This window comes from Pelodiscus sinensis, chromosome 31 (assembly GCF_052426305.1).
Source record: "Pelodiscus sinensis isolate ZL-2025 chromosome 31, ASM5242630v1, whole genome shotgun sequence".
NCBI lineage: Eukaryota > Metazoa > Chordata > Testudines > Trionychidae > Pelodiscus > Pelodiscus sinensis.
In genome coordinates this window covers 14,466,622-14,491,065 of record NC_143082.1, presented here as the reverse complement: position 1 = coordinate 14,491,065, position 24,444 = coordinate 14,466,622, and the positions used below count along the sequence as shown (strand labels likewise).

General features: G+C 55.7%; 2 protein-coding genes across 8 annotated transcripts in view; both read left to right on the top strand.

Moving 5' to 3' along the window:
* POU6F1 (POU class 6 homeobox 1) overlaps window positions 1–11,860 on the top strand; it is a 32,218-nt gene extending 20,358 nt beyond the window's left edge. For both annotated transcript variants that reach the window (XM_075901684.2, XM_075901685.2), the window contains exons 6-11: window positions 1,122–1,351; window positions 2,300–2,428; window positions 3,943–4,161; window positions 5,371–5,509; window positions 6,606–6,780; window positions 7,630–11,860. In XM_075901684.2, the coding sequence (XP_075757799.1) occupies window positions 1,122–1,351; window positions 2,300–2,428; window positions 3,943–4,161; window positions 5,371–5,509; window positions 6,606–6,780; window positions 7,630–7,975 (1,238 nt within the window). In that variant the 3' untranslated portion in view covers window positions 7,976–11,860. The remainder of the gene's footprint in view (window positions 1–1,121; window positions 1,352–2,299; window positions 2,429–3,942; window positions 4,162–5,370; window positions 5,510–6,605; window positions 6,781–7,629) is intronic.
* A 2,549-nt stretch (window positions 11,861–14,409) lies between these two features.
* The window catches only part of TFCP2 (transcription factor CP2), a 42,791-nt gene continuing 32,756 nt past the window's right edge, over window positions 14,410–24,444 (top strand). For 2 of the 6 annotated variants that reach the window (XM_075901696.2, XM_075901697.2), the window contains exon 1: window positions 14,410–15,016. Coding sequence is in view for 3 of the 6 variants with exons in the window: in XM_075901694.2 (XP_075757809.1) it covers window positions 14,895–15,016 (122 nt within the window). In the remaining 3 variants the exon portion in view is untranslated. Of the gene's footprint in view, window positions 15,017–23,860; window positions 24,020–24,444 lie in introns of those variants that run through there. The other 4 variants (XM_075901694.2, XM_075901693.2, XM_075901698.2 and 1 more) reach the window with 4 other exon arrangements.

Genomic DNA, 24,444 nt, shown 5'->3' with positions numbered 1-24,444 from the left:
CACGGTGCCCGCGGGCGCCATGGCGCCCGCGGGGGCATTTCAATGTGCCCGCCAGGTGCTCGGGGCTGGCCTGGCCCCGGGCACATGGCGCATGGGCGCTTGCGGGGGGAGCGCCGGGCGCGCGGCACTCGGCGGGAGGCGGCGGGGGGAGCGCCGGCCCCGGGCGCGCGGCGGGGGGAACGCCGGTCTCGGGTGCGCGGCACTCGGCAGGAGGGGGGGGAGCGCCGGTCCCGGGCGCGCGGCACTCGGCGGGGGGGGAGGAGCAGGAGCGCCGGCCTCGGGCGCGCGGGACTCGGTGGGAGGGAGGGGGTGGCGGGGAGCGCCGGGCGCGCGGCCCTTAGAGGGGGCCCTGCCCCCGGGCACGCAGCTATGGGGGGACCCCGCCCCCGGGCGCGTGGATGGGGGGGCGCCCCCGGTCCCCGCCCCCTGGCGCCCGGCGGGCAAACGGCCACGCTCCCTGGCGCCCGACAACCTAAAAAGGTTGGGGACCACTGGCCTAGAGGCTTGCGCCTAAGCCCCGGGACGGTTTCGTTTCCCCTCTGGTTGTGATGGCTGCGGATGGAACTCCAGCGCCCCGCACGCCTGGTTATCCGCATTCCCCCCACCCTCGGTCCCACGCCAGCCTTGGGCCAGGGGCTGACTTGTGATGTAACTAGAGTCACTCCGGAGTCCTGGGTTCTATTCCATGCCCGGCCACTGGCTTTGGGGATGACCTGGGGCCCAACACAGCACCGCTCCGTGCCTCAGTTTCCCCATCAGTAACACAGAGTGGGGAGGGTTGATCCTGAGGTCCTTGGTAAAGTGCGTTGAGACCTGCTGATAACGAGCGCCGGGGCTTTTTTCCAGCCTCTCTGTGCAGCCACGAGGGCTGCAAATCAACGTCCTGTTTCTTCGATGGGGTTCCTTGGGGCGGGCGGGCTGGCAGACGCTGAGTTGCCATCTCTGATCCCTCGCCCCCTGCCCCTGTGTCAGCTTCTGGTGTCAGGCAGCCAAAGGCAAGAGACAGGCGTGAGGATATGAAGGGCTCGGGAGCTGAGGCTTGTTGCAAGGACGGGCAGTAAGGGAGCAAAGAGGAGTGGCTTATTCTGGCTATTCAGCGTCCGTGTGTCTGTCTCTTCCAGCTGCGGCAGTGCTGAACACGGCCATCCCCGCCCCGGTGCAGCCTGCCCAGCCTCTGCAGGCAACGCCGACGGCCCAGCCGCGCCCCTCCGTCCAAACGCAGGCCGCGTTCCAGAGCCAGCCGGCCATCCTGCCCCAGCCCGCCGCCGCCCCGCCGCCCGTGGCCAAGCCCATGGAGACGCAGACGCAAATCACGGTCCAGCCTGCGGGATTTGCCTTTAACCCTGGCATAGTAAGGAGCTGGTGGGACGTCCCAGAGGAGGAGCCAAGCGGTCTCTCCCGCGTGGGCAGGAATCCCGGCAGGCCAACCTGCCCGTCGGGCAGTCGGTACTGACGGAGCAGCTCGCAAAATGGGGCCTGATTTGGGCTCCTTGCATCGTCATTTATACCTGGGGGGGGCAGTGTTGCCTAATGGGTAGAGCACCTACCTGGGAGAGAGGATAGCTGTGTTCCATTCCTGGTTCTGCCACCGACGTGCTGGAGGACCTCGGGCAAGTCATTTTGCCTCTGTGCTTCAGTTTCCCCATCAGTAAAAATAGGGCTGATGATTCCCCCCTTTATAAAGTGCTTTGCGGGCTACTGGTGGCGTTATTTCTAATTCTGACCCGGGGTTTTTCCTTTGCATCGGGAGCGGCCCAGGAGAAAGGGCCCGGGGAGCAGTGAGAGTAGCTGGTGCGTTGGGCAGAGCAGAGGCAAGCTGGATAGGGTGTTGGAAGAGCTGAGAGAGGTGGAGTCTTTCAGAAGGTAGCGCCACAAAGAAGAAGCGTGGTCTAGTGGTGATAGCGCTAGCTTGGGACTTGGTGGCTGTGGGTTCAGTTCCTTGCTGTCTCTCAGGCGTCCCCCGGCTAAGCCCTGGTGGGGACAGGTAGGCTGCCAGCCAAGATGTGGCGGTGGCATGGGGTAGCGTCCCTGCGCTAGCTTGAATCTTGCCTGCATAGTAGTGACGATGGGGCCTGGCCTGGCCCAGGGCTGTTCTCTGGTCTCTGTTCCTCATTTCCCCATTGCCCATCAAGGAAGATGATCCTACAATAAAGATTAAGAGGTGCTAAGATGGGGCCAGATCAATACCTAAGACTTCTCAAGGGTTCCTCCCCCCAAGAGGGGAGTTGGAGGGGGTGGGACTTCCACAAGGCACGGCTGAATGTGTGGGTGTAACCCTTGGCTCCCGTTTTCTCCGCAGATCTCCGCGGCTTCTCTTGGGGGGCAAACCCAGCTCCTGAGCTCGCTGGCCGCCGCCCCCGTGATCGCAAACACCATTCCCAGCGTCCAGGGGATAACGAGCCAGATCCTGACCAACGCCCAGGGACAGGTATATGGTGAGGGGCGTAGGGTGACCGGAGGTTCTGGTTTTATAGGTTAAAAAATCGCAGCCGGGGTGGGGAAGGGGGGGGTGAGTCTGTAACTTGAAAAACAACGAGTAATCCTGTGGTTACGTCTGCTGCTGTTCTGTAGAGCTCTTGGTTTCTGTTATTTCCACTCCAATTCATCTGAGGAAGTGGGTTTTGCCCACAAAAGCTTGCGAGCCCTGGTCCCCCTCCACCCCGATTTTTCATGCTTGATCACCCTATGATGGGCTCTGAGACAACCGGGGGATTTCACAAAGTCTCCCACTGGGCATCTTTCCTCTTCCCGAGAGCTGATGCTCAGGACAGAGAAGGCCAGAAGGGACTGTCTGATCAGCTGCTCTGAGCTCTTGCATCACTAGACGCCTCAGGCCTCGTGCTTTGGGGGGGCCCTGTGGCCATCGCCTCAGCCGTCCTGTGGATGGGAAGAACCCAGGGATTATGTGGGTCGGGTTCAGGGTGGCCGCAGGGGTCCCCCCCCCACCGTGGCGGCGGGATCCAGCACGGCTGGGCAGCCTGGTCCGCTCTGCCCCGCTGCCCTCTCCCGGCCCGCTGCGCTCCGCTCCACTGCGGGTGTGGGACCCCTGGACTGTCCATGTCCTGCTGCCACGGAGAAGCAGGGCACCGTGGGCCAGGAGAGGGGGCAGGGCGGAGCAGGCTACCCTGGATCCTGCCGCTACGGAGAGTGCAGGGGGGAGGCGAGGCTGCCCCATGCCAGGCCCCCTTCATCCCCTGGCTTGTTGCTGGAAGGAGGCAGCAAAGAGGTGGGGCAGGGGCGGGGCTCGGGGAAGGGGTGGAGCAGAGTCCAGGTGGGGGTGGGGCCTGCAGCGACGTGGCTGCCTTGGGCCCCACACCTGGGGCACTGGAGTGAGGGGTTGCCCCAGGCCTTGCAACCCCCAAGGTGCCCCGGGCTCCTGCATACTGAGCCTGACAACCAGAATAGGATCCAAGTATTACAGCTCCCATGGAGCCGAACTGGAGCAGCGGTGCCCAGGCATTGAGTAAGTGAGATACGCCCAGCTGACCCTAGTTAATGTCCGTGGCCCATGCTGCTGGGGAAGGTGAAATCAAAGTCCCTCCCAATCCGACCAGGAGGAAATTTCTTCCTGACCCCCTATGTGGCCATCAGACCTGGAGCCTGTGAGCACGACCCTGCCAGCCGTGCACAGTCCCCCACCCCAGAGCGCTGCCCACCCCAGCCAGCGTCTCGCATCCTGCAGGAAGAGATGGGGGGGACGGATATTGGCATGCCATGCACCCAGACAATGTTCCCTCTCACGTTCCCCATCCACGTGTAGAATAAATTTTGTCCTGTGCACCGAGGCAGGCGCAGATGTGCACCACCTGAAGAAACACATGCTGCTAGATGAGGGGGGCTCTATTTTTGCTGGGCAGCACCTGAATCTCTCCTGGGGGGCCGCCTAAGCGTACAGCTCACAGGGGACCCTGCATCTAGGTCCTCTTCTTGTCTGCTCGGTAGGTCATTGGGACGCTGCCCTGGGTGGTGAACCCGGCTGGCATCACGACGGCCAGCCCCGCCCCTGCTGCCTTGCCGGCCCAGAACCTGCAGGTACAGGCGGTGACCCCGCAGCTGCTGCTGAATGCCCAAGGGCAAGTCATCGCGACCTTAGCCAGCAGCCCCATCCAGACGGCGGCCATCAGGAAACCTGGCGCCCCGGAGTCCCCGGCAAAGAACGAGGTGAGCTCCGAAGGTGGCCTCTTCTTGGACATCTAACCGGCGGGGTCTGCGGCCACACACAGCAGCTGGCCAGCACCTGACCGCTCCCAGGGACCGGGGGAGGTGGGTGACGTGGGCATGTTGGAATGGAAGAGTTTTGGCTGCAAATCGCTTGTGCCGGTTGCCTTTCTATGGGCCAGATTCTGCCCTGCAGCCAGGGCCGTCCTTGCGCAGACGCAGAATACACAGCTGCGTAGGTGGTACACACTACCACCGGGGCAGGACAACGAGGCACGGTCAGCCCTGGCCCCGGCGGCCAGCCCCATCCTCTGGCTGCACCGAGCTGCCACTCGCCCGCCCCCATCGCTGGTGCTGGGAAGAGAGCCGTGTCGTGGGGAGAAGAGAACCCGGGCAGGGCTGGGGGCAGGCGTGGGGCTGGAGGCAGAGCCCTGGTGGTAGTTGCAGTGCTGGGTGTGGGGCAGCTGAGACCCTGGGCGCGGGACTGCCTGCAGCCGGGAACCCATGTAAAACGTGGGGATGCTGGAGCACAGTTCTCCCTGCCCTGCTCCTGGGGGGTGGGTGGCCAGGGCGTTTCCACAGCTGAGAGATTAGCCCCGCCACTGTCGATCCATATGGACTATATACACTTCCTAAAGACTTACCCGGCCTTGCCTGGGACCAGCCCAGGGGCAGCAGGGACCATGCGGCGCTGGGGGAGCAGGCTGCGACTTCTGCTCTGCGCTGCCCAGCCCCAGTGGTGCCGGCGGGGTTTCCCCCACCAGGTCTGGCTTTGGGGCCGTGCTTTGGGACAGGGAGGCCACTTACCTGGGCCAGTGGCCAGCAAGATGGCAGAGCCCCATCCCCCACTGGCCACTTCCTTCCTGGTGCGGCTGCAGTACAGCTCTCCCCTGCACATGTTGCCCCCCAGTGGTCACTCTGCAGTATTGCATCCCTCCAGTCAGCCCCCTCCCTTTCCATGTGATGGAAAGCAATCCCATTCCAGGCACATCCCGTTGTCCTGGCACAACCGAACCGTGACCTTGCGTGTAGTTAGGAGAAAAGGAAGCTGCCTGCCCAGGTTGGTGGCCCTCATTCTTACCATTTAAGAGGCGTTCTTGAACAACCGGACTCGCAGACAGACAGAGGGACGCGCAGACAGACGCACACATCTCTAAGGGAGAGATATCGGTATGGCCCTCATCTGAGCCGTGCTGTTTGTTATGTCCCCAGATTCAGCCAATCCAGCCTGCCCCTGCTCTGTCCCAGCCGGCGGTGGTCATCGCAAACCCAGCCCCCGCCGCTAAGCCCTCCTCTGTGCCTGTTCCCATCACCTGCTCGGAGACCCCGACAGTGAGCCAGCTGGTCTCCAGTAAGCACCTCTCGGGTCTTGCCCATTTCATGCTGGCGGGGAGGGGGCAGGTAGCGTGTGCTCCTCTGGGAGGAATCAAAGCATGTTTGAGGCCCTCGAGGATCTCCTGGTGCTCATAGGAGAGGAAGCAGGGTCTACTGGTTAGAGTATAGGACAGGGAGCCCGTATTGTACACGCACGTTGGGCTGTTGGGGTAGGGTCGCCGGCAAGCTCTGCGCTACACGTGCTGGGCTGTTATTGTAGGGTCACTGGTGCATGCAGGGTGAGGCTTCCGGTGTGGTTTTGAAAGCAAAGTGGCAGCTTTTCTTTTCGGTGGGGAGGAAAAGCCTGAAAAAGCCTGTTCTTATTGACTTGTTCCCATAACCTAAGAAGTAGGGGTCACCCAATGAAATGAATAGGTAGCAGGTTTAAAACAAACCAAAGGAAGTACTGCTTCACGCATGTACAGTCAACCTGTGGAACTCCTTGCCGGAGGATGTTATGAAGGCCAGAACTTTAACAGAGTTCAAAAAAGAGCTAGATAATTACGTGGAGGATAGGTCCATCAGTGGGTATCAGCCAGCATGGGCAGGGATGGTGCCGTTAGCCTCTGTTTACCGGAGGCTAGGAATGGGCGACGGGAGGATCACACGATGATCCCTGTTCTGTTCACTCCCTCTAGGGCACCTGGCATTGGCCACTGTGGGCAGACAGGACACTGGGTTAGCTGGACTTTGGTCTGACCCCCTTTGGCCGTTCGTATGTTCTTAAAGGCGGTGTTAAGGTTGTTATTTCTGTCGTGACACCAGTGCCGGCTTACCGAGCATACCCCTGTCCCGATGGCCTGCTGCCTGAGACACATCCCGAGAATAAGCCAAAGGACAGCTTCCTGCCTCAGTTTCCCCTTCCACCCATTGCCTATTTAGACTGTAAGCGCCCTGGGGCAGGGGCCGTTTCTCCGCCCCGTGGGACCCTAACCTGAGGGGACGTGGCAGCCACAGGCAGCATCTGCCCCCCCTTGGAGATCCCTCTGGAGGGGGGAGGCGATGGCGCCCGGCCGGATGGGGGGACGCAGAGGACACGGCGCTTCCTAACAGTCCTCCCCTCCCGACCCCAGAGCCTCAGGCTCCACACGCGGGCGCGGAGGAGGACGGCATCAACCTGGAGGAGATTCGGGAGTTTGCCAAGAACTTCAAGATCCGACGCCTGTCTCTGGGCCTGACGCAGACCCAGGTGGGCCAGGCGCTGACGGCGACGGAAGGCCCGGCCTACAGCCAGTCGGCCATCTGCAGGTGAGCCGCCGGGCTCCGTGCCGGGCCTGGGGTGGGGCACAGGGCGTTCAGGCCAGACAGCGGCTAGGACAGTCAGCCAGGCAGTCCTGACCCCCAGTCCCGCCTGCCTGCTCTAACCACTAGGCCCCACTCCTTCCCCAGAGCCGGAAATCGGACCCAAGTCTGGGAACCCAGGCGTTCTGATGCCCACTCCTTTACCAGGCCTCGGAAATGACCTCAGAGGTCAGGACTCCCCCTCTGTCCTTTAGATTGTGCCGGGGGCACCGGAATGGGGGAGGGTCGGGGGCCTGAGAGGAGCAAGTGGGGCGGGGTCTTGGGGGAAGTGTGGGGGCGGGGCCTTGGAAAGGGGTGGTGAAAAGGCAGGGACCTAGGGGGAGAATGGGTAGGGGGCCCTTCAGGGGAATGGGGCAGGGTCTTGGGGGAGTGGGTGGCATGAAGGGGGGAGTTCAGGGGGCAGGGCCACCATTCGGGCTTCAGTGCCCCCCCCCACACTTTTAGGGACCTACTTCCACTCCTAGCTGATGCCCCTCTGAGAGCCGGCGATAGGACCCAGGTGTCCTGAGTTCCCATCCCCGCCGCCGTTCTCCACCCAGTGCTGGGAAAAGAACCCAGCGCCCTGTTCGGACCCCCCCTTTGTGGGCAGGTTCCCGACGGGTCTCCAGAAGCTCCCACATCACAGTCCTTTCCCCTGACTAGCCCCGGTTCTCGTACCACCGGCCCTCGCCCGGGTCGCCAGCTTGGTCTGCCCCGCGGGTCCCTCCCCCCACCTGCTGCAGCTTCCGTCCGTGCCCGGCGCAGGGAGGGACCCTCACGCCGTCTCCCCCTCCCTCCCCGCTGCCCTGCCTGCAGGTTCGAGAAGCTGGACATCACGCCCAAGAGCGCCCAGAAGCTGAAGCCCGTGCTGGAGAAGTGGCTGAGCGAGGCCGAGCTGCGGAACCAGGAAGGGCAGCAGAACCTGATGGAGTTCGTGGGCGGGGAGCCCTCCAAGAAACGCAAGCGCCGCACCTCCTTCACGCCCCAGGCCATCGAGGCCCTCAACGCCTACTTCGAGAAGAACGCCCTGCCCACCGGCCAGGAGATCACCGAGATCGCCAAGGAGCTCAACTACGACCGCGAGGTCGTCCGGGTCTGGTTCTGCAACCGCCGGCAGACGCTCAAAAACACTAGCAAACTCAACGTCTTTCAGATCCCCTAGGGGGCAGGTGGGAGGAGAAGGCCCTGCCCGGCCTGCCCCGAGCACTTTGTGACTTACTGGTCCCAAGGGCTTGTCCCTGCCCATCCTCACTCCCCGCCACTAGCCCAGCTCCGCTGACTGCCGCCGGGCGTTACTTCCTCCGTCGTGCCCCTCACAGGATCTGACCGTGCACACGTCGGAGGTCGCGCGCCTCGCTCCTTCCTTCTCCCGAGTGTAACCTGTCGTGAGTACCAGAGCTGCCGAGGGGATGTCCCCAGCTCCCTTCCCCCCACGGGGGGGTCGGCGTGGGGCAGGGCACAAGGAGTCCCGTGATCTGTGCATTGCTGTGCCCCACAACCCCGCCAGTAACACGCGCGGCGTTTTTCTTTTCCGGAATTTCCTGTTTCCCCCGGGTGGGCGTCCGCGAAGAGGCAGACGTGAAGCCGGTTCCGTTGCAATCCCTTGTTTATTTCGTGCGCCCGGCTGTCCCGTGTGAGACACGAGTCCTCGGGAGCGAACGGCACCCCGGCAGAGCAGCTTCATTGGCGTCCCGCCGCCTGTGAGCGCAAAGCACGATGCCTGGGGTACGGCGAGCTGCTAGCGTTCGGGGTCGCTGCATCGTTTCAGGAGCGGGTTGCTCCCTTCCTCACCTCGTTTGCCAGCGGAGAACCGGCCGCCCGCGTCCTGACATCTCCCCTGCCCGCCGGTGGGAAACGGAAGGCTAAATTGCACTAAATGGGATTGTTTCGTAGGAAGAAATGGTCAGAACAGGCCGGGCCAAGCAAATTCTTCACCAAAGTGATGGACGTCCGTCTTTTGTTTGCATCGGTTCCTTCTGACGTCAAGCCTGACAGTCTGAGCCTGGCATCGGGGGGGGTCTAAAGGCCGCTGTGGTTTGGGGTGTGGAACCAGCCCTGTTAGCTGGGAGACACAAACTACTCTTAAGTCGTCTCACCTGCAGAGGGGAGTTCTGCTGCGGGAGCCCGAACTAGCCAAGGTTCATTTACCTTCCTGCTGCAGGGTTCTATGCCTGCCTTTCGGGCCTGGCTTTTCTGAAGGGGGAGACCTGGAACATGAAAGAACCGGACTCTTGCTGAGGCCCAAAGGGGGATGGGGACATAGGAGCAGCCCTCCCGGCTGTAAGAGGGGCAGAGCATCTGGCAATTGTCTTGTCAAATTGCCAGCCGGAAGGGGGCCTGCCAGCCCTCCTCCCCGGTGGAAAACGGCCGGGCAAAGGACAGAGAGCGTAGCACAGAGACAAACCAGGCCAGGGATGGGGGTGGGGGAAGGAGCAGCCTTCAGCTTTGAACTACACCCTTTGAACTACGCACTTTCCCCTCCTTGTGCGGCTCAACAGTCAGGGGACGCTCCCGTCTGTTCCGCTACTGCCAGCCTTTTAGAGCACATCCGACGTCCCCTGAACATATCCTCTCCCCCCCCCCCCCCATCGCCCGGGAGGCACCTTTGCAAAGTGCTCCCGAGCCCCAGAGGCAGAAGGATGGGGTCCATGCCGGGATCTGTCTTTGTGGGTTCAGTGCAAAAGTGGAATGAGCGGAGAGGAAGGTGTGTTAGTGTCCAGCTGGGAGCAGATGCCAGCTTGTTCCTGTCTGTATTTACTGCACATCTTTCCTGTAAGATGACAATGGGAAACGTCCCGTTTGGTGCTGCTCTTAAAGAGACAGTGCTGGTTGCTCTGGGCCTAAACATTTACTAAACAAAACAAAAAACAAAAAAATCCAAGGCCTAAATTTCAGTCCCAAAGTCGATCATCAGAAAGGGACGGGGAGGTTCTGCTGACCTGCATGTTCATCAAGCAGGTGTCAGACCCCAGCACAATTTCAGCCAGAGGCCCACGTGTGGGTCGGGGGAGTGTCAGATAACCCGTTAGGATGCGAATCTGTACCAAGCCCTCTTTGTCCTAGGATAGTTCTGGGTCTGAGCGGTACCCTGATCTCCAGGACTCGTCCCCAGGGGCTAGTCGTTATTCCCATGGAAATCTCAACGGGGTCCGTGGCCACCCCAGGGGTGAGCTTTCTGCTCCAGGAGGCTGGCGCTGGCTGGAGTTCGCTGTCACACACTGCCAGGCCAAATGTTTACGCATCTCCTTGTTTCGGGGCCAGCCGATCTGGGCAGGACGGGGGCCACGTGCCGTGCGGAGCTTAAAAAAGCTGCTTCTGTTGCACCTCATTTTATCGGGGCACCATGGAGCGCGACTGTCTCTAGCCCAGGACCAGGAACCAGACTCAGCGGGGAAAAGGAGAAAGACCAAGCAGATTACTCGGGTAGGCCTCCTTCCGGCAACAGCGAGGCGATTCTGCACTGCCGTGGAAGTTCTTGGCTCCCTCCGCTTCCCGGCTGGTTATTGTTAGGAGGTTTGGTTAGTCTCCTGCCTTGAGTTGATTCTGCTGCTCCCCACATGCTTCGCTGCCCCCCGAGTCCCGCCCCCTTCCCCATCCCTTCTGCTCAGGCCCCACCCCCACCGCACCAAGAGGAAGTGGGGTGGCCCTCCCTGGCCCCGGAATACTGGGGAGGGTGGGCGCTGGGGGGGGGCAGTAACTCTCTGCCCCTCAGTACACCTACAGCAGGCATTCTGGGGGTGGAGTGTGGGCAGTTTGGGAAGGCCGTGCCTCCTCCCACCAAGGGTACCGCCCACCCCTGAATGCTACACTGGCGTTGCCAACTCCCCAGCCCTCTGCCCCGTTCACAGCAGGGGGCTCAAGAGCTATTTCTGGACCTGTCCAAAGACGGTTTCTTAGAAGGAGGGTTGTGGCTATTTTACTTGTAGGAAGTCTCTTCCTGGAGCTTCTGTCCTTCCACCTCTGTGTGGACTAGCCAGGGGACGGCTGGCAGGCAAATTCCTCCCTAGTAAAGGTGATCCATCTCCCTCCCCTAAGAAATGAGTGTGTCAAGTGATTTCCAGGCGGGGGCAGAGCTGGGAGCAAAAGCAGTTTCCTTGCAGCAGGATGTGGTTTAGACACTGCCCCGGGTCAATCAGAAGCCGCCATGCTATTGCCAGTCCCGCATCTCCTGGGCTTCCTTTCACACGTGGCCAGCCCTTGTGGGGCGGGCCCTTCCTCCTCGCCCCAGTTAAGTCTCAAGAGAAGCCGGCGGGTGTCACAGAGTGCTGGTGTAAGGGGGGGAAGAGAGGACGGTGTTATAGGGTGGGGAGCCAGGCCGGGGTCTGGCCGTCTTGCTCTGTTAGACTGATGCACTTGATGTAGTTGTGTGAAATAAACAGTATTTTTTCTTTTTTCTTGTTTTCATTTAATGTGGCGTGTGGCTCCCGCACAGTTTGTGTATTTGCAGTCTCAGGAGAGGAGAAAAGGCATGCGGGGATGTGATAGGGTCCCTCCAAGTGAGGGCTGCGTGGAGCAACTTCCAGACATGCGGAGCTGCTTCTGCTGCTACCGATGGTGAGGCTCAGCTCTGCGCAGCTCCGACCACCTGGGCTAGCAGAAGGCAATTCCCAATTCAGCCAGCTAGTTGGGCAAGAAACCCATGAATGCTGAGTAAGTCCTCAGCCAACTTACAGAGCCAGTCTTCATTCATTCCTCTAGCCGCGGGTAGAATTCTTCACGGAGTTAGACACAGCCAGTCCCTGGCTTCAGAATGCACACTGCAAGCGAAAGGCTCTCTAGACCTCATGGATAGTTCTCTGAAAACTTCCACGCAGTGTGCAGCGGCAGTCAAAAAGGCAAATAGGATGCTAGGAATTATTAAAAACGGGATAGAAAATAAGACCCAGAATATCTTACTGCCCCTGTATAAAACTATGGTACGCCCACATCTTGAAAACTGTGTACAGGTGTGGTCTCCTCACCTCAAAAAAGATACTTTGGCCTTAGAAAGGGTTTAGAAAAGGGCAACTAAAATGATTAGGGGTTTGGAACGGGTCCCATAGGAGGAGAGGCTAAAGCGACTGGGACTTTTCAGTTTAGAAAAGAGGAGACTGAGGGGCGATATGATAGAGGTCTATAAAATCATGAGTGGTGTGGAGAGTGTGAATAAAGAAAAGTTATTTATTAGTTCCCATAATAGAAGAACTAGAGGACACCAAATGAAATGAATGGGTAGCAGGTTTAAAACTAATAAAAGAAAGTTCTTCACACAGCGTGTAGTCCACCTGTGGAACTCCTTGCCAGAGGAGGCTGTGAAGGCTAGGACTATAACAGAGTTTAAAGAGAAGCTAGATAATTTCATGGAGGTTAGGTCCATAAAAGGCTATTAGCCAGGGGATAGAAATGGTGTCCCTGGCCTCTCTTTGTCAGAGGCTGGAGATGGATGGCACAAGACAAATCGCTTGATCATTGTCTTCGGTCCACCCCCTCTGGGGCACATGGTGCTGGCCACTGTCGACAGACAGGCTAGATGGACCTTTGGTCTGACCCAGTATGGCCATTCTTATGTTCTTATGACCCGTTCTGCCAGAGTGCAGAACTAGGAGTGGGTGGGCCACAGACTTGTTCTTTTGGATTTGATTGTGAAAATTACCAGGGGACTCTGATTTGGACCATCTCCTCGTAGCTTAGCCAGTAGGCTCCCATCACTGGACACACACACACATATCCGTGCAAGAGAACACCAGAGAGAGGTGTGGTATAACTGGCAGCAGAAACACAGCAAAGAGCCATAGTGCCACAAAGAATCCAAAGGAGAAGTCGTTTCTGAATTAAGAGGCTACAAAGGCAAAATGCTCCTGAATTGCTGTAGCCAAAACAACAAGAAAACAAATAAATGAATGCAGATTTGAGGGTGAAATTTGATCTCCCGGGGCTGAGAAACAGCACAGAGTCTATGCACCTTTGGTTTTATTACATTCACACATTAAGTGGGTGTCGCATTATAAAGCCAGCTTTCTGTGCGTTTAACACCTCATTTACATCAAAAGCAAAGTACAGGACGCTTCCAGCCCACCCGTTAGCCTCATTAGCACCAGCACTATTATATTATTGATAGGCAATTTTCTCCCTGCCACTGACCCTCCACCCAGGGCCATTCTCATGGACAGTGGGTGAACCTCCAGCTAGGGGAAGGCAAGTCCCACCTCCCCCATTCTGGAGCCAAGCCCAGGTTACTGCTCCCAGCCCTCTGAACATGCTAAGACCCCTTAGTCTTATGTTTGGGGCAGGCAATGCAATCCTTTGCCTACGTTACCTCCCCCCCTCCGTGGCCATCCTTACAGTTTATGCTGCCCTAGGTAGAGGAGCGGGGGGGGGGGGGGGGGGGGACTGCACTTAGGGCCGTGGGAGGGGCAGGAAGGGGGAAGTGCTGCAGCATCCCCACTTTTTCATGGGCTCCCTGTTGCCACCAGCCCCTCCATACACAAAATATGCAGCTGCGTGGGGGCACCAGCCCCAAATTTCATGGCACCGTACACAGCTGTGTGTGACACCTAAGGACAACGCTGCCTCCCTCCCAACCTGTAGCGCACCTATTCTCCCTGTCCCCCCAGGTCTGCACCGCCCTCTGTCCTAACCCAGCTCCCGTGCTCCGGACTGAGACCCCTCCCAATTCATTGCACTTATGAGCCGGCGGTCGGTCTCGAACCCGTGGCACTCCAAGGGGCCGGCCTAAGCCATGTCCCAGGAACGCAGAGGGAGCCGGAGCCGGGCCGTACCACGCTGAGCAGAGCGGGGGGGGGGGGCTTTTGCGCCGTAACCCCGCTAGCCCCGCCCTGTCCAGAGTGCTTAGCCTATCACCGCGGCGGTGCCGAGGCAACGGGCCCTCCGGTGAGTCGTGATTGGCTGGAGCCCGTTGTGCGTCCGAAGGGGCCTGGGCGCCGCGATTGGCCGCGAGGCAGGGAGGGGGCGGGGCTTGCGCCCGGCTGGGCTGGAGCTGGGGGCTGCGGCGCTGCCGCCGCCTCCATATTGCGGGGCCGGGAGCGGAGGTGGCGGGGTTGCGAGTCGCGCGCGGGGCCGGGCAGCCTGGGCGCCGCTGAGGGGGGAGGGGCCCTGGGGGAGCTGCTCTCTGGGAGGGGGGACTCTGAGGGGGGGTCCCCAGGGGGTGCTGCTCTCTGGGAGGGGGGACTCTGAGGGGGGGTCCCCAGGGGGTGCTGCTCTCTGGGAGGGGGGACTCTGAGGGGGGGTCCCCAGGGGGTGCTGCTCTCTGGGAGGGGGGACTCTGAGGGGGGGTCCCCAAGGGGGTGCTGCTCTCTGGGAGGGGGGACTCTGAGGGGGGGTCCCCAGGGGGGTGCTGCTCTCTGGGAGGGGGGACTCTGAGGGGGGGTCCCCAGGGGGTGCTGCTCTCTGGGAGGGGGGACTCTGAGGGGGGGGGTGCCCAGGGGGGTGCTGCTCTCTGGGAGGGGGGACTCTGAGGGGGGGTCCCCAAGGGGGTGCTGCTCTCTGGGAGGGGGGACTCTGAGGGGGGGTCCCCAAGGGGGTGCTGCTCTCTGGGAGGGGGGACTCTGAGGGGGGGTCCCCAAGGGGGTGCTGCTCTCTGGGAGGGGGGACTATGAGGGGGGGTCCCCAAGGGGGTGCTGCTCTCTGAGGGGGGGTCCTGAGGGTTGTCCCCTGAGAGGGGGTGATTGGGTAGGGGGTCCTCATCTCTGAGGACTAGTCTTTCCCTGGAGGAGGCGTGACACTGGGTGCTGAGTTCCAAGAGGTTGGATTCCCCTGGGAACACAGACTCTGGCTCCCTGGGGTGCGGGGAGGGAGCGGCCCCTGAAAAGCGTGCTCGTGGCTGTGGAGGTCCCAGGGAGATAGTATTCCTTGGGTGGGGGTGACTATGTGAGTTGGAGCCCCCTGAGAGAGCGAAATTGTGGGTCCGTGGTGGGGCAGCATCTCCTGGAGGGATTTTCCCCTGTATTGGGGTACCTGAGGGGTGTATCTCCTGAAAGGGGTGATGCTGCAGTGAGGGCCTGTGGAGGTTACTCTGCGTCCATTGATTTCTGGAGGGGTTGTACGTTTGCCCCGTGGCCTGAGTCCTGAACCGTTGGGTGAGGATGGCGTGGGCTCTGAAGCTGCCGCTGGCGGACGAGGTGATCGAATCGGGGCTGGTGCAAGATTTTGATGCCAGCCTCTCAGGCATTGGCCAGGAGCTGGGCGCTGGTGCCTACAGCATGAGGTAAGTGAGATCCTCCTCACCATCATGTCTTACACCATGGATTGAGAGGGGTGAGGGGAGTAGAATGTGAGGACCACTGCCTCCTGGAGGACTGCACAGCCCAGGGGTAGTTGGACATCGTGTTGGACTGGGCTGAACAGATAGCAAAGTGTACTACAGATGTGTTGAATGGCTGATAACTTTCTGGTGGATTGATTGGAGCCCTCATGAGGTTGGATAAGATCAAGAAACCAGGTTGTGCAGGAGCCTGTCTTTGGTAGTGATTTGTAACAAGGGGATACCAGACACACACCCACACACACACCCCAGCGTTTGCTCTGCATGTTACATTTGTGAGCATGAAAGATGACGTGAAAACAGTGACAGGGTGACTTGGAGAGAAGTATAAAACCCAAAGATAAGGTAGAATTTAGAAGAGAGAAAAATGTGTATGAGGAGGACCTGAGGAGTTAGCAGGTGCTGGGAGCCAGAGTTGAGTTCTGTGTCTGAATTCTAACAGTTGGGTTGGATCATGTTATGAGTTTTGTAAAGCCTCAAATGAGAGTTAATGGGGACTGTGTGCTAGGGATGTGAATGGATAACCAGTAACAGGTGAGCCTTACCAGCTCTGGTTAACCAGTGGGCACTGGAGCAACTCCCTGCTCCCCGTGGGCAGGCTGCTCCAGCTTTGTGGGGCCCACCACAGCTGGGAGGTGCACCAGCTGGGCCAGAGCAGTCCCTGTCAGTGGTGATGAGGGGGGGACTCCAGCCCAGATGTCACCAGTGGGGAGGCCACTTGGGCTCCTTTTAATTGGTTAACCGGTTAAACATTAGGTTTAACGGGTTAACCAATTAAAAAGGATTTTACATCCCTACTGTATGCTTCAGGGTGTCATCTGAATGCAGGGTCAGGAAGGATTTGGATTTCAACCCCTTAAGTTCAGCATTGGTTAGATTGGGGGAAGTTCACCTGCCTCTAAAAATATAAAGTATTGGCCATGGTGGAAGGCAGGTTTCCAGGTTGCATGGACTGTTCCTAGAAAGAGGGTATAGTGAATCCATTCCTCTGCAGTCTGGCCTCTTGCTGATATCGGGTTATGGGTAAACCGTCCAGACTTCGGTATGCCATGGGCGCAGCGCTGCAGCAGCATAGCTGCACTGATACAGCTGAAGTATATGTGCTAAAGATGTGCTATATCATTGGGAAATTCTGTGGGCATTTAAAAAAAAACCAACCCTCCGCAAGCGACAGAAACTGTGTTGGCAGAAGACGCTCTCCCACCAGCATAACACTGTGCACACGAGTGCATATGTCGACGTAATTTATATACAGCACTTTGAGAGGTGGACTGTTCACATCCCTGAGCAACGTAAGTTTTGCTGACATAGGCTGTAGTCTAGCTATAGTTTAAATCCTGTGCTTCCCCATCTGTTGCTGATTAGGAGACCCTGTCCCATGCAGTCTTTGTTCTGTGCTTTCTCAGCTAATTAGGTTGTGTAAGATCCTCCTTAATCTTGCCCTGAATAATCACCCCGAGGGGAAGGAGAGGTGTCTTTCAGCTCTGGATGATCTGAGCAAAGGCGTTAGTATCTTAAGTCAAGAGTGATGTTGATGAAACAGAGACGGTTCAGAGAAGAGCCATGAAAGTGATTAGAAAACATGCCTCAGGGTTAGTTTGTGCAGGAAACTTAAATCAGTCTTGCTGCGTCTATTGACCTGTGAAATATCCATACCCCTGAAGGATGTAGCTAGCCCCCCAGTGTGGACAGGGCTAAGTTGACAGAATTGTTCTATTATCTCTTGGAACCCTTCCCGTTGGCATAGGCAGTGGCTCCCCTGAAGCAGATAGCTCTGAAGCTAGACCATTTCCACTCTCGATGAGTCCATGTAGCGATAGATTCAAACAGTTCATTCTGTGTAGCTTCACAAAAAGAAGGGGAAGAGGAGACATGATGACAGCCTATAAGCAGCGTTCCCTGTAAGCTGAGCACTTGGGCAGCCACCCAGGTCAGATTCAGATGCTGCTCAGCATGTGTTTCTCCTGGTGGTGCACATGCCTTAGTGCACATGACAAAATTTATTCTGCACATAGATGGAAAAATTAGAGGGAACATTGCCACCTAGCGAACAAATATTTAATAATGAGCTCTTCAGTGTAGCAAATAATATAGTCCAGTGGCTGGAAGCTGAAGCTGGCCAAACTCAGACAGGAAATAAGGCGTAACATTTTGACAGTGAGCGTAATTAGCTGTTGGAACCATTTACCAGGGATTGTGTTGGATTTTTCATCGCTTCCCATTTTTACAGCTTGCGACCCTGTTTTAATGGTGTCGCCAAGGCTGGCGTTTACTTGTTGGGACCTGGGTCTGAATCTGACCGTGGCTTCAGCCCTGGGTGGCAGGGCTCAGGTTATAGTCCCCCAGGTAGGGCTGAAGCTGTTGGGCTTTGGCTTGTCCCTTCTCCTTCCCCCATCCCCTTCCTGGGGCACTGGGTCTTGGGCAGACTTAGATTTCGATGCTCCCCCCCCCCCGGCATGTAGTAATTTGGGTTGTCAGAAGGTGGTTGTGATGGTGCACAGAAGTATAAGAACTCCTGTTCTAAAGCATCTGGTCCAGGAATTACTTAGGGGATGTTTTGTTATACAGAAGGTCTGACAAATTACAGTGTTCCCTTCTGGCCTTGGAATCTGTGCATCTATGAAATCCTGGCTCTCTCCTGTTCTGGGGCCTTGGGGAGTTCGCTTTCCCTGTTTCGCAGTGGGGGCTGTGAGGGAGCACGAGGATTATTTGTTTGATATTAAAGTATGTAATGAATACTTGTATTCTGATAGTGACCAGCAGCCCTGCTCGGGGTCAGGCAGACCCGGTCTCAGGGCAAGGCAAGCCAGGCGGTTGCCTAGGGCCTCGCGCTGCCCAGCACCCGGCTGCTCACTCGCTGCCCTGGCTGGGAGCCGCACAGCCACCCTGGGCAGCCAACCACAACATGCTGCTTTGGACCCCGCAAACTCTTGGCCGGGTCTGGGATCAGGGCCTTATTGGGGTAGATGGTATATTGACACCCGTGCTAACATGATCCTGGCTTAGAAGAGCTTGTGTAACCCAGTGTTGAGTGTCTCATTGGCCCCTCTCTGTGCCTGATCTGCAGGTGATAGTGTGTGTGTCAGCCCTGCTGAGCTATAGCGGCTCATGCGTTCAGCTCTGGAGGTTCTCACTTCAGTCCCTGGTGTGGTGTTCATCATCCTTGCGATCGAAGTATGGCATGCAGTGTCAGGGGAAGGGAATAAATCAAATTGAATTTTAGACAGGTAGGTTGGTAGTCTGGTGCTTCCCCCATCCCCTGCCCAATAATTCAGGTATATAAAGTACCACCTATTTTTCTCTGTCTCCAGGCGTTAAGTGTAAGTGTGCTGCCTTGAGAAGCAATCTGAAGAAGCGTGTTCTGGCCTCTCTTGTGTGGAAGGCGTAATACTCAGTAAAGCGCTTTGAGAGCTATAGATGAAAAGTGCTGCATCAAAGCTAGCATCCCGTCATGCATGAGGGGGTGTGTGGAAGAAGAGGCAAATGAGGCTGGCGTATTTGGCCCAACGGAGGAGGTAGGCAGGGAGACGATACAGTAGGGCAATGATAGGGAGGCATGGTGCCTTGATGGTGAGGCTAAGCATGGTGGAACAGGGAGCCAGCTGAGGGGCTGCTGTAGTCAGTGTGATGGGCGAAGAGGTGGTCTAAAGGTCCAAGGTTTGATCAGCAGAAGGGAGTTGCACTGATTTTAATGAAGGTATGATTTTTATTTGAAACTGGTACAAAAGTTTGTGTGTACTTTTCTGTCTTGATTGATACCAGGCTTATTTGGGTCCATCCTAATCAGTTGAGGCTGTATCAAAACAAACCTGATTTGCAATACAATGGAGGGAGGAGTCGAGGATGTCTCTTGATTGAGGACACAGTGACTCAGAGGAGGATGGAGTTGCCAGCTGTGATGGAGAGACAGCATGGCAGGAAAGTTCAGGAGTGGGTCACCTTAAGCATAACATTGGGGAGGATATGTTGGAAAGACAGCCATGGGGTGGAGGGAGGGAGTTTAGGCCTCCAAAGGTAGAGTTGAGTCACTTGTGGAAATGTGAAATGGGTGATGTCAAAACTGTGAATAAAAGCAGTTGTCCAGGGAGCAGGATCAATGGGAAATGAGTGGGCCATGGACAAAGTTCTGCGGAAACACTGCCCGTAGAGAGAGGAAGATGAGGCAGACCACGTGAATGTGACCCTGAAGGACCAATCAGAGAGGTGGGAGGAGAGCCACAAGAGTTATGCAAAAGCGACAAGGAGTCCTGTGGCACCTTACAGACTAACAGATGTATCGGAGCATAACTTTTTGTGGGCAAAGACCTACTTCGTCAGATGACATGCATCTGACAAAGTGGGTCTTTGCCCAGGAAAGCTTATGCTCCGATACATCTGTTAGTCTGTAAGGTGCTACAGGACTCCTTGTCGCTTTTGCAGATCTAGACTAACACGGCTACCCTTCTGATATTTGACACAAGTTACAAAAACCAAAGACAGGACAAGGTTTAAAGGAAATGTGAAATGGGTGATGTTGAAAGCAGCAGGGAAATGAAGGAGGCTGAGTGTGGAGTAGGAAAATCGGTGAGAGCAATTTTGGAGAAGTGAAGATGGAGGAAACCAGACCAGCAGGACCCCCAGGATAGAGTTTGAGGAGAGGCATGTGAGGTGGAAAGAAATTGTTCCAAGGACAGTTTTGTATTTTGAGAACTGGCCGGAAGAGAGCAAAAAGTTGCAGCTAAAGTAAAAGGTAAACTTTTTTTTCCTTAAGGGAGAGCCTCTCCCACCATAGATTGACAGGAAACTTCATCACCAGCAAGTTGTTGTGATTCTAATGCCAGCATTGAAACCATCCTATTGGGTACAGGTGCACTGTGAAAAGTTCAAGTGGGAGTTGGAAGTGTGCTAGAAGTTAAATGGCATTTCCTGGAGGAGGAGATGTGCAAATGCCAAGGTATTAACACTTTAAATGCAGTAGCCTTGTGTTAATCTAAGACCCTGGTTTCCAGCCAGTTCTGAAGCAGTAGCCAAGAGATCTAGCCATCTTATTTTGAAAATGAAAATAATAGAGTGGCTACTGCCATAGCCAACTAGCCATACTCAACCGGCCAAAGAGCCACATGTGGCTAGTGGCTAGCGTGTTGGACTCCATGGATCTAGGGCTATGTCTGCACTACCACTTATGTTAGCATGACTTATGTCACTCAGAGGTGTGAATAGACCATCCACCTGAGCGATGTAAATGATACTGATGGACGCGCCAGTGTAAGCAGTGCTATGCGAATGGGAGAGCGCTCTCCCATTGTTACAGACTGTCTTCACCAGCTTCACTGCATCTCCATTGGCACTTCTGCAGCATTGTACATATCGAGACACCCTTCATCCAGTGGTTGTCAGCCTAGCTCATGCTACATCCTCAGAGCTATACAGGTAGTATATCTATTGTGTGGATGTGGTCTACATAACACACGGAGGACTGCATATGCGGCTCACAGTGGTAAATAAGCTCAGAACCGCTGCCCTAGTCCATTGTCAATAGGAAATATCCTGTTACTTCATCTCCTTTAGGGTACTGGTGGTGTTAAACAGCAGCTGTTACTGCTGAGGCCTGATCTTTTATTTAACCATGTGTTGGGGATAGCTATAGACTTCTTCCAGTTGCCTTGAAGTATATAACTAAGACTAGTATCAAGGCTTATTATACAGCACCAACTTATTCTTGTAGTCAATCTGTGGAACTCCTTGCCAGAGGATGTGGTGAAGACTAGGACTTTAACAGGGTTCAAAAAAGAGTTAGATAAATTCGTGGAGATTAGGTTTATCAATGGGTATTAGCCAGGATGGGTAGGAATGGTGTCCCTAGCCTCTGTTTGTCTGGAGATGGATGACAGGATAGGGATCATGTGATGATTATCTGATGTGTTCAATCCCTCTGGGGCATCTAGCATAGGCCACTGTTGGCTGACAGGATACTGGGCTAGATGGAGCTTTGGTCTGACCCAGTGTGGCCGTTCCTGCATTTGGAACCCTTAAAACCACCTCCTTTAACTATCTTACTGATAACACCTTCAGATATTAAAATTAGACTGTAAGCTCTTTGAGGCAGGGACCATCTTTATTCTGTTTGTACAGCTCCTGGCACAATGGGGTTCTTGCTAGGGATGTCAGTGGTTAACCTGGCGTGGCGTGGTTGGCTTGGCCTGGCTGGAGAAGCCCTCCATAGGCAAGATCACTCCAGCCTGGCTGGAGCAGCCTCTGCGCATAGCAGGCAGGCCCAGCCATCCCTGGTTAAGCTGATAAACATAGCGTTTAAGCAGTTCGCTGATTAAATGGGATTTTACCTCCCTAGTTCTTGCCCATGGTTGTGGTCATAGGTGCTACCACAAGCCAAAAAATAACTTAGAAAAAAGTAACATTAGTTGGCCTGTGCAGCTTATTTGTGTATATCCATTTGTATTGCCCTAGTGCCTAGAGACCCCCAATCCCAGGCTCAGGGCCCCATTGAGCTATGGGCTGAACCAGCAAAGTACATGATGCAACATCAGGGGGACTACAACAAACAGGCATGGACTGCAAAGCAAACAGCTGATTTGCCATTAAGGTAATAAGCAGCAGTCCCTGCAGACCTGCCTTCTCAGAGCTAGAGGTTTGTCTCCTTCTGAGAGGAAATGCAAGCAATGAAAGTGTACTGGTCAGTTTTGCAGGAGCTCTTCTCCATAACGTCTGGGCTTCAAACTTCCACACTAATACTTCACTTGTTTTGTTTTTGGAAAACCGCTAGGTCTGAGTGACCTACCATGGTTTACTGTTCAGAGTGACCGAGAGGAAGAGACAAGGAGAGTCGTTAGCAATCGGTGAGACGATGTTTCCAGCTAAGACTTGATGCGAGACCCAGAGATGCCAGAAACCTGCTCTAAGTGGCAGGAATATTCTGGCACCAACACTCCCCAGCAGTGGGCAAGAAAGGCCAACCTTAGCTCGCTGGTGAGAGTGGACGAGGATTCCGTTGCCCTGAATTTTGTGTCACCGTTTGCACCAGTGCAATCTCTGGCTGGCCTGATGTTTCTCATGCATAAATGGTGGTACAGGCTGAACCTCTCTAGTCCGGAACCCTTGGGACCTATCTGGTTCCGAACGAGAGAATTTCCATCGACTAGTCGATAAGGGGGGAAACTGCAGCGCCACAGCGGGTTAGCGCCCACCCTCGTGAGCTAACTCCGCTGCGTCTCTGCCTTTTAAATGTAGTAAGAGCCTGGCAACTCTTACTACATTCAAAAACCAAGGCACAGTGGGGGACCGATCTACAGCTGATTCCCAGCTCACACCTGGTCCCCTGCTGCGCCTTTGCCTCCCCTGCAGAGCTGGTGCTGGGGAGAACCGGCTTTTAAGCTAGCTCCCTGCAGCCTCGGCTCCTGCTTTCCCCCCACCTTGCTGCGTCTGATAGAGGCAGCAAAGCGGGAGGAGGAAGTGACTAGTCGAGTTGTCACTCAACTGGTCACTTACATCCCTAGCCTGGATTAAACAACCAGCCAAGAGAAGGATTTAGAATTGGGCATGACTGGTTATACTTCCCACGTGTCAGAGAGTGGGCAGCAGTGTATCTTGCCCATATCAAAAGTGGTGCATGGGGAAGGATGTTTGTCTTCTCCCTCTCAGATAGTGGACTTGAGAGGTGGATTCCTACACTCCCATCTATGCAGGAACACAAATGGCTATTCTGAATTGTGGACTAATCCGAGGTCTCCACGAGACGTAGAACTTCAGCATTACAGGGCAGGCATGGTCCAGTGGGCAGAGTGCTGGCCCAGGAGCTGGGCTCTGGTTTTGGCTCCACTAGTGACTTGCAGTGCAGTCTTGGAAAAGTCTCTTCCCTCCTCTGGGCTTCTTTTCCCCCTCCTATCCCTCTATCCTCTTATCTATTTAAATTGCAAAAACCCTAAGACAGATTCTCTCCCATTTGTGCTGTGTGCCTTGATTGTGGTCTCTCTCTGCAGCCTCCTGCTATTAATTCTTCCTCCTTTATAATCCCCAGTCATCTCTTTCTGTTCAGGTCAGATGGGTGCCTTTGGTTTTGCGCTTGTCATCGCAGGGCTCGGTTCCTGGCGTCACATCCAACTTTTGATGCAGTTTCCAAGCAGACGCTTCTCAACTACGTTTGTGAGCCGTAGCGAAGAGAGGCCAAACGTGAGGCTCCAGAACCTCCTTTGCCAGATTTCGGCTCCTATAGTTTGGGAGTGCAGGCAGGCCCCCTGCCTTGTAAGAGCAGATGTGTTTCCAAACCAAAAATGCAGAGAAATGAATATATTCAAGTGAAACCCCATCAGCTGCATTTCAGGGCTTGCATTCCATAAAGATGGGTTTCGTGAGCTTGCAAAGAGAGAGGCAGCCAGGGTGAGCGATTAGAACCTTAGTTTATAAAATGACCTCCTGAAACTGCTTGTCGTCTCCTGCCTCTGTGAATTCACCTGTGCAGTAGACAAAAGCAGCACCATGCTGCTGAATACCAGGAGCCTGAGTAGAGCTTTCCCTGGATACTGGAGGCAGAGCTCTGTGATTGAAATGTTCCCTGAAACTTGAGCTAAGCACCCCGATAATGTCGTCTGACACCAATAAGTTTTTGTCCCACTTAGCAGTAGTTCGCTTAAGCAAACTCAACTCCCTTCTCGGTGGAAAATGTTCCATGCCTTAGGTCTGAACTCGGTCAGCCTCCTGAAACCTAACTCTCTTTCCCTGACATTTGTTGACCTAAGCTGATCATAAATAGTGCCCGTCTGTCCCACTGTAGGTAAATGCCTTTCTGACATTTTCTTCTGTCTTGTGGCAATTTCATACACCAGTCACAGAGAAGAAAGACTTCTGCAGCCATTTTGTTGTGTTTCTGGTTTTCCTCTTCACTCCTTGTGGTTTGCACTTGCTGTTTAATCTCTTTCTGGAAGAACTACAGCGCTACCTTGGGAGTATGCATTGGTAGGTTGGCGTGAAGGTGATCTGTAGGCTTGGAGATGATTCTCAGCTTGACCATCTGTGACGCATTTCTGCTCCTGCCTTGAAGCGGGCGATGGATGGACTACATGACTGTCAGAGGTCCCGTTCAGTTGTACAATTCTGTGATTTTTGTTGGTGTTCCTGGTAGCTTTATATATAACATAGCAGTTCTAAGACATCAGAGACAGCTTTGAAACTTTTCATTAGTAACTGACCGTATATTTCCCTTTGAAGAATTTCTGGAACTCTGTTAACTATTTTTTTCTTAAGAGCAGGAAAAATGGAGTGCTCTTATATGGCATCGCACCCAAAAAGGCTTGCTAAATTGCACTGAAGACTTCTTTTAGAACAAGATTTTAATGACCCAGACAGTTATAGGAATTTCATTGGGTCCATGTTAAGTAGTA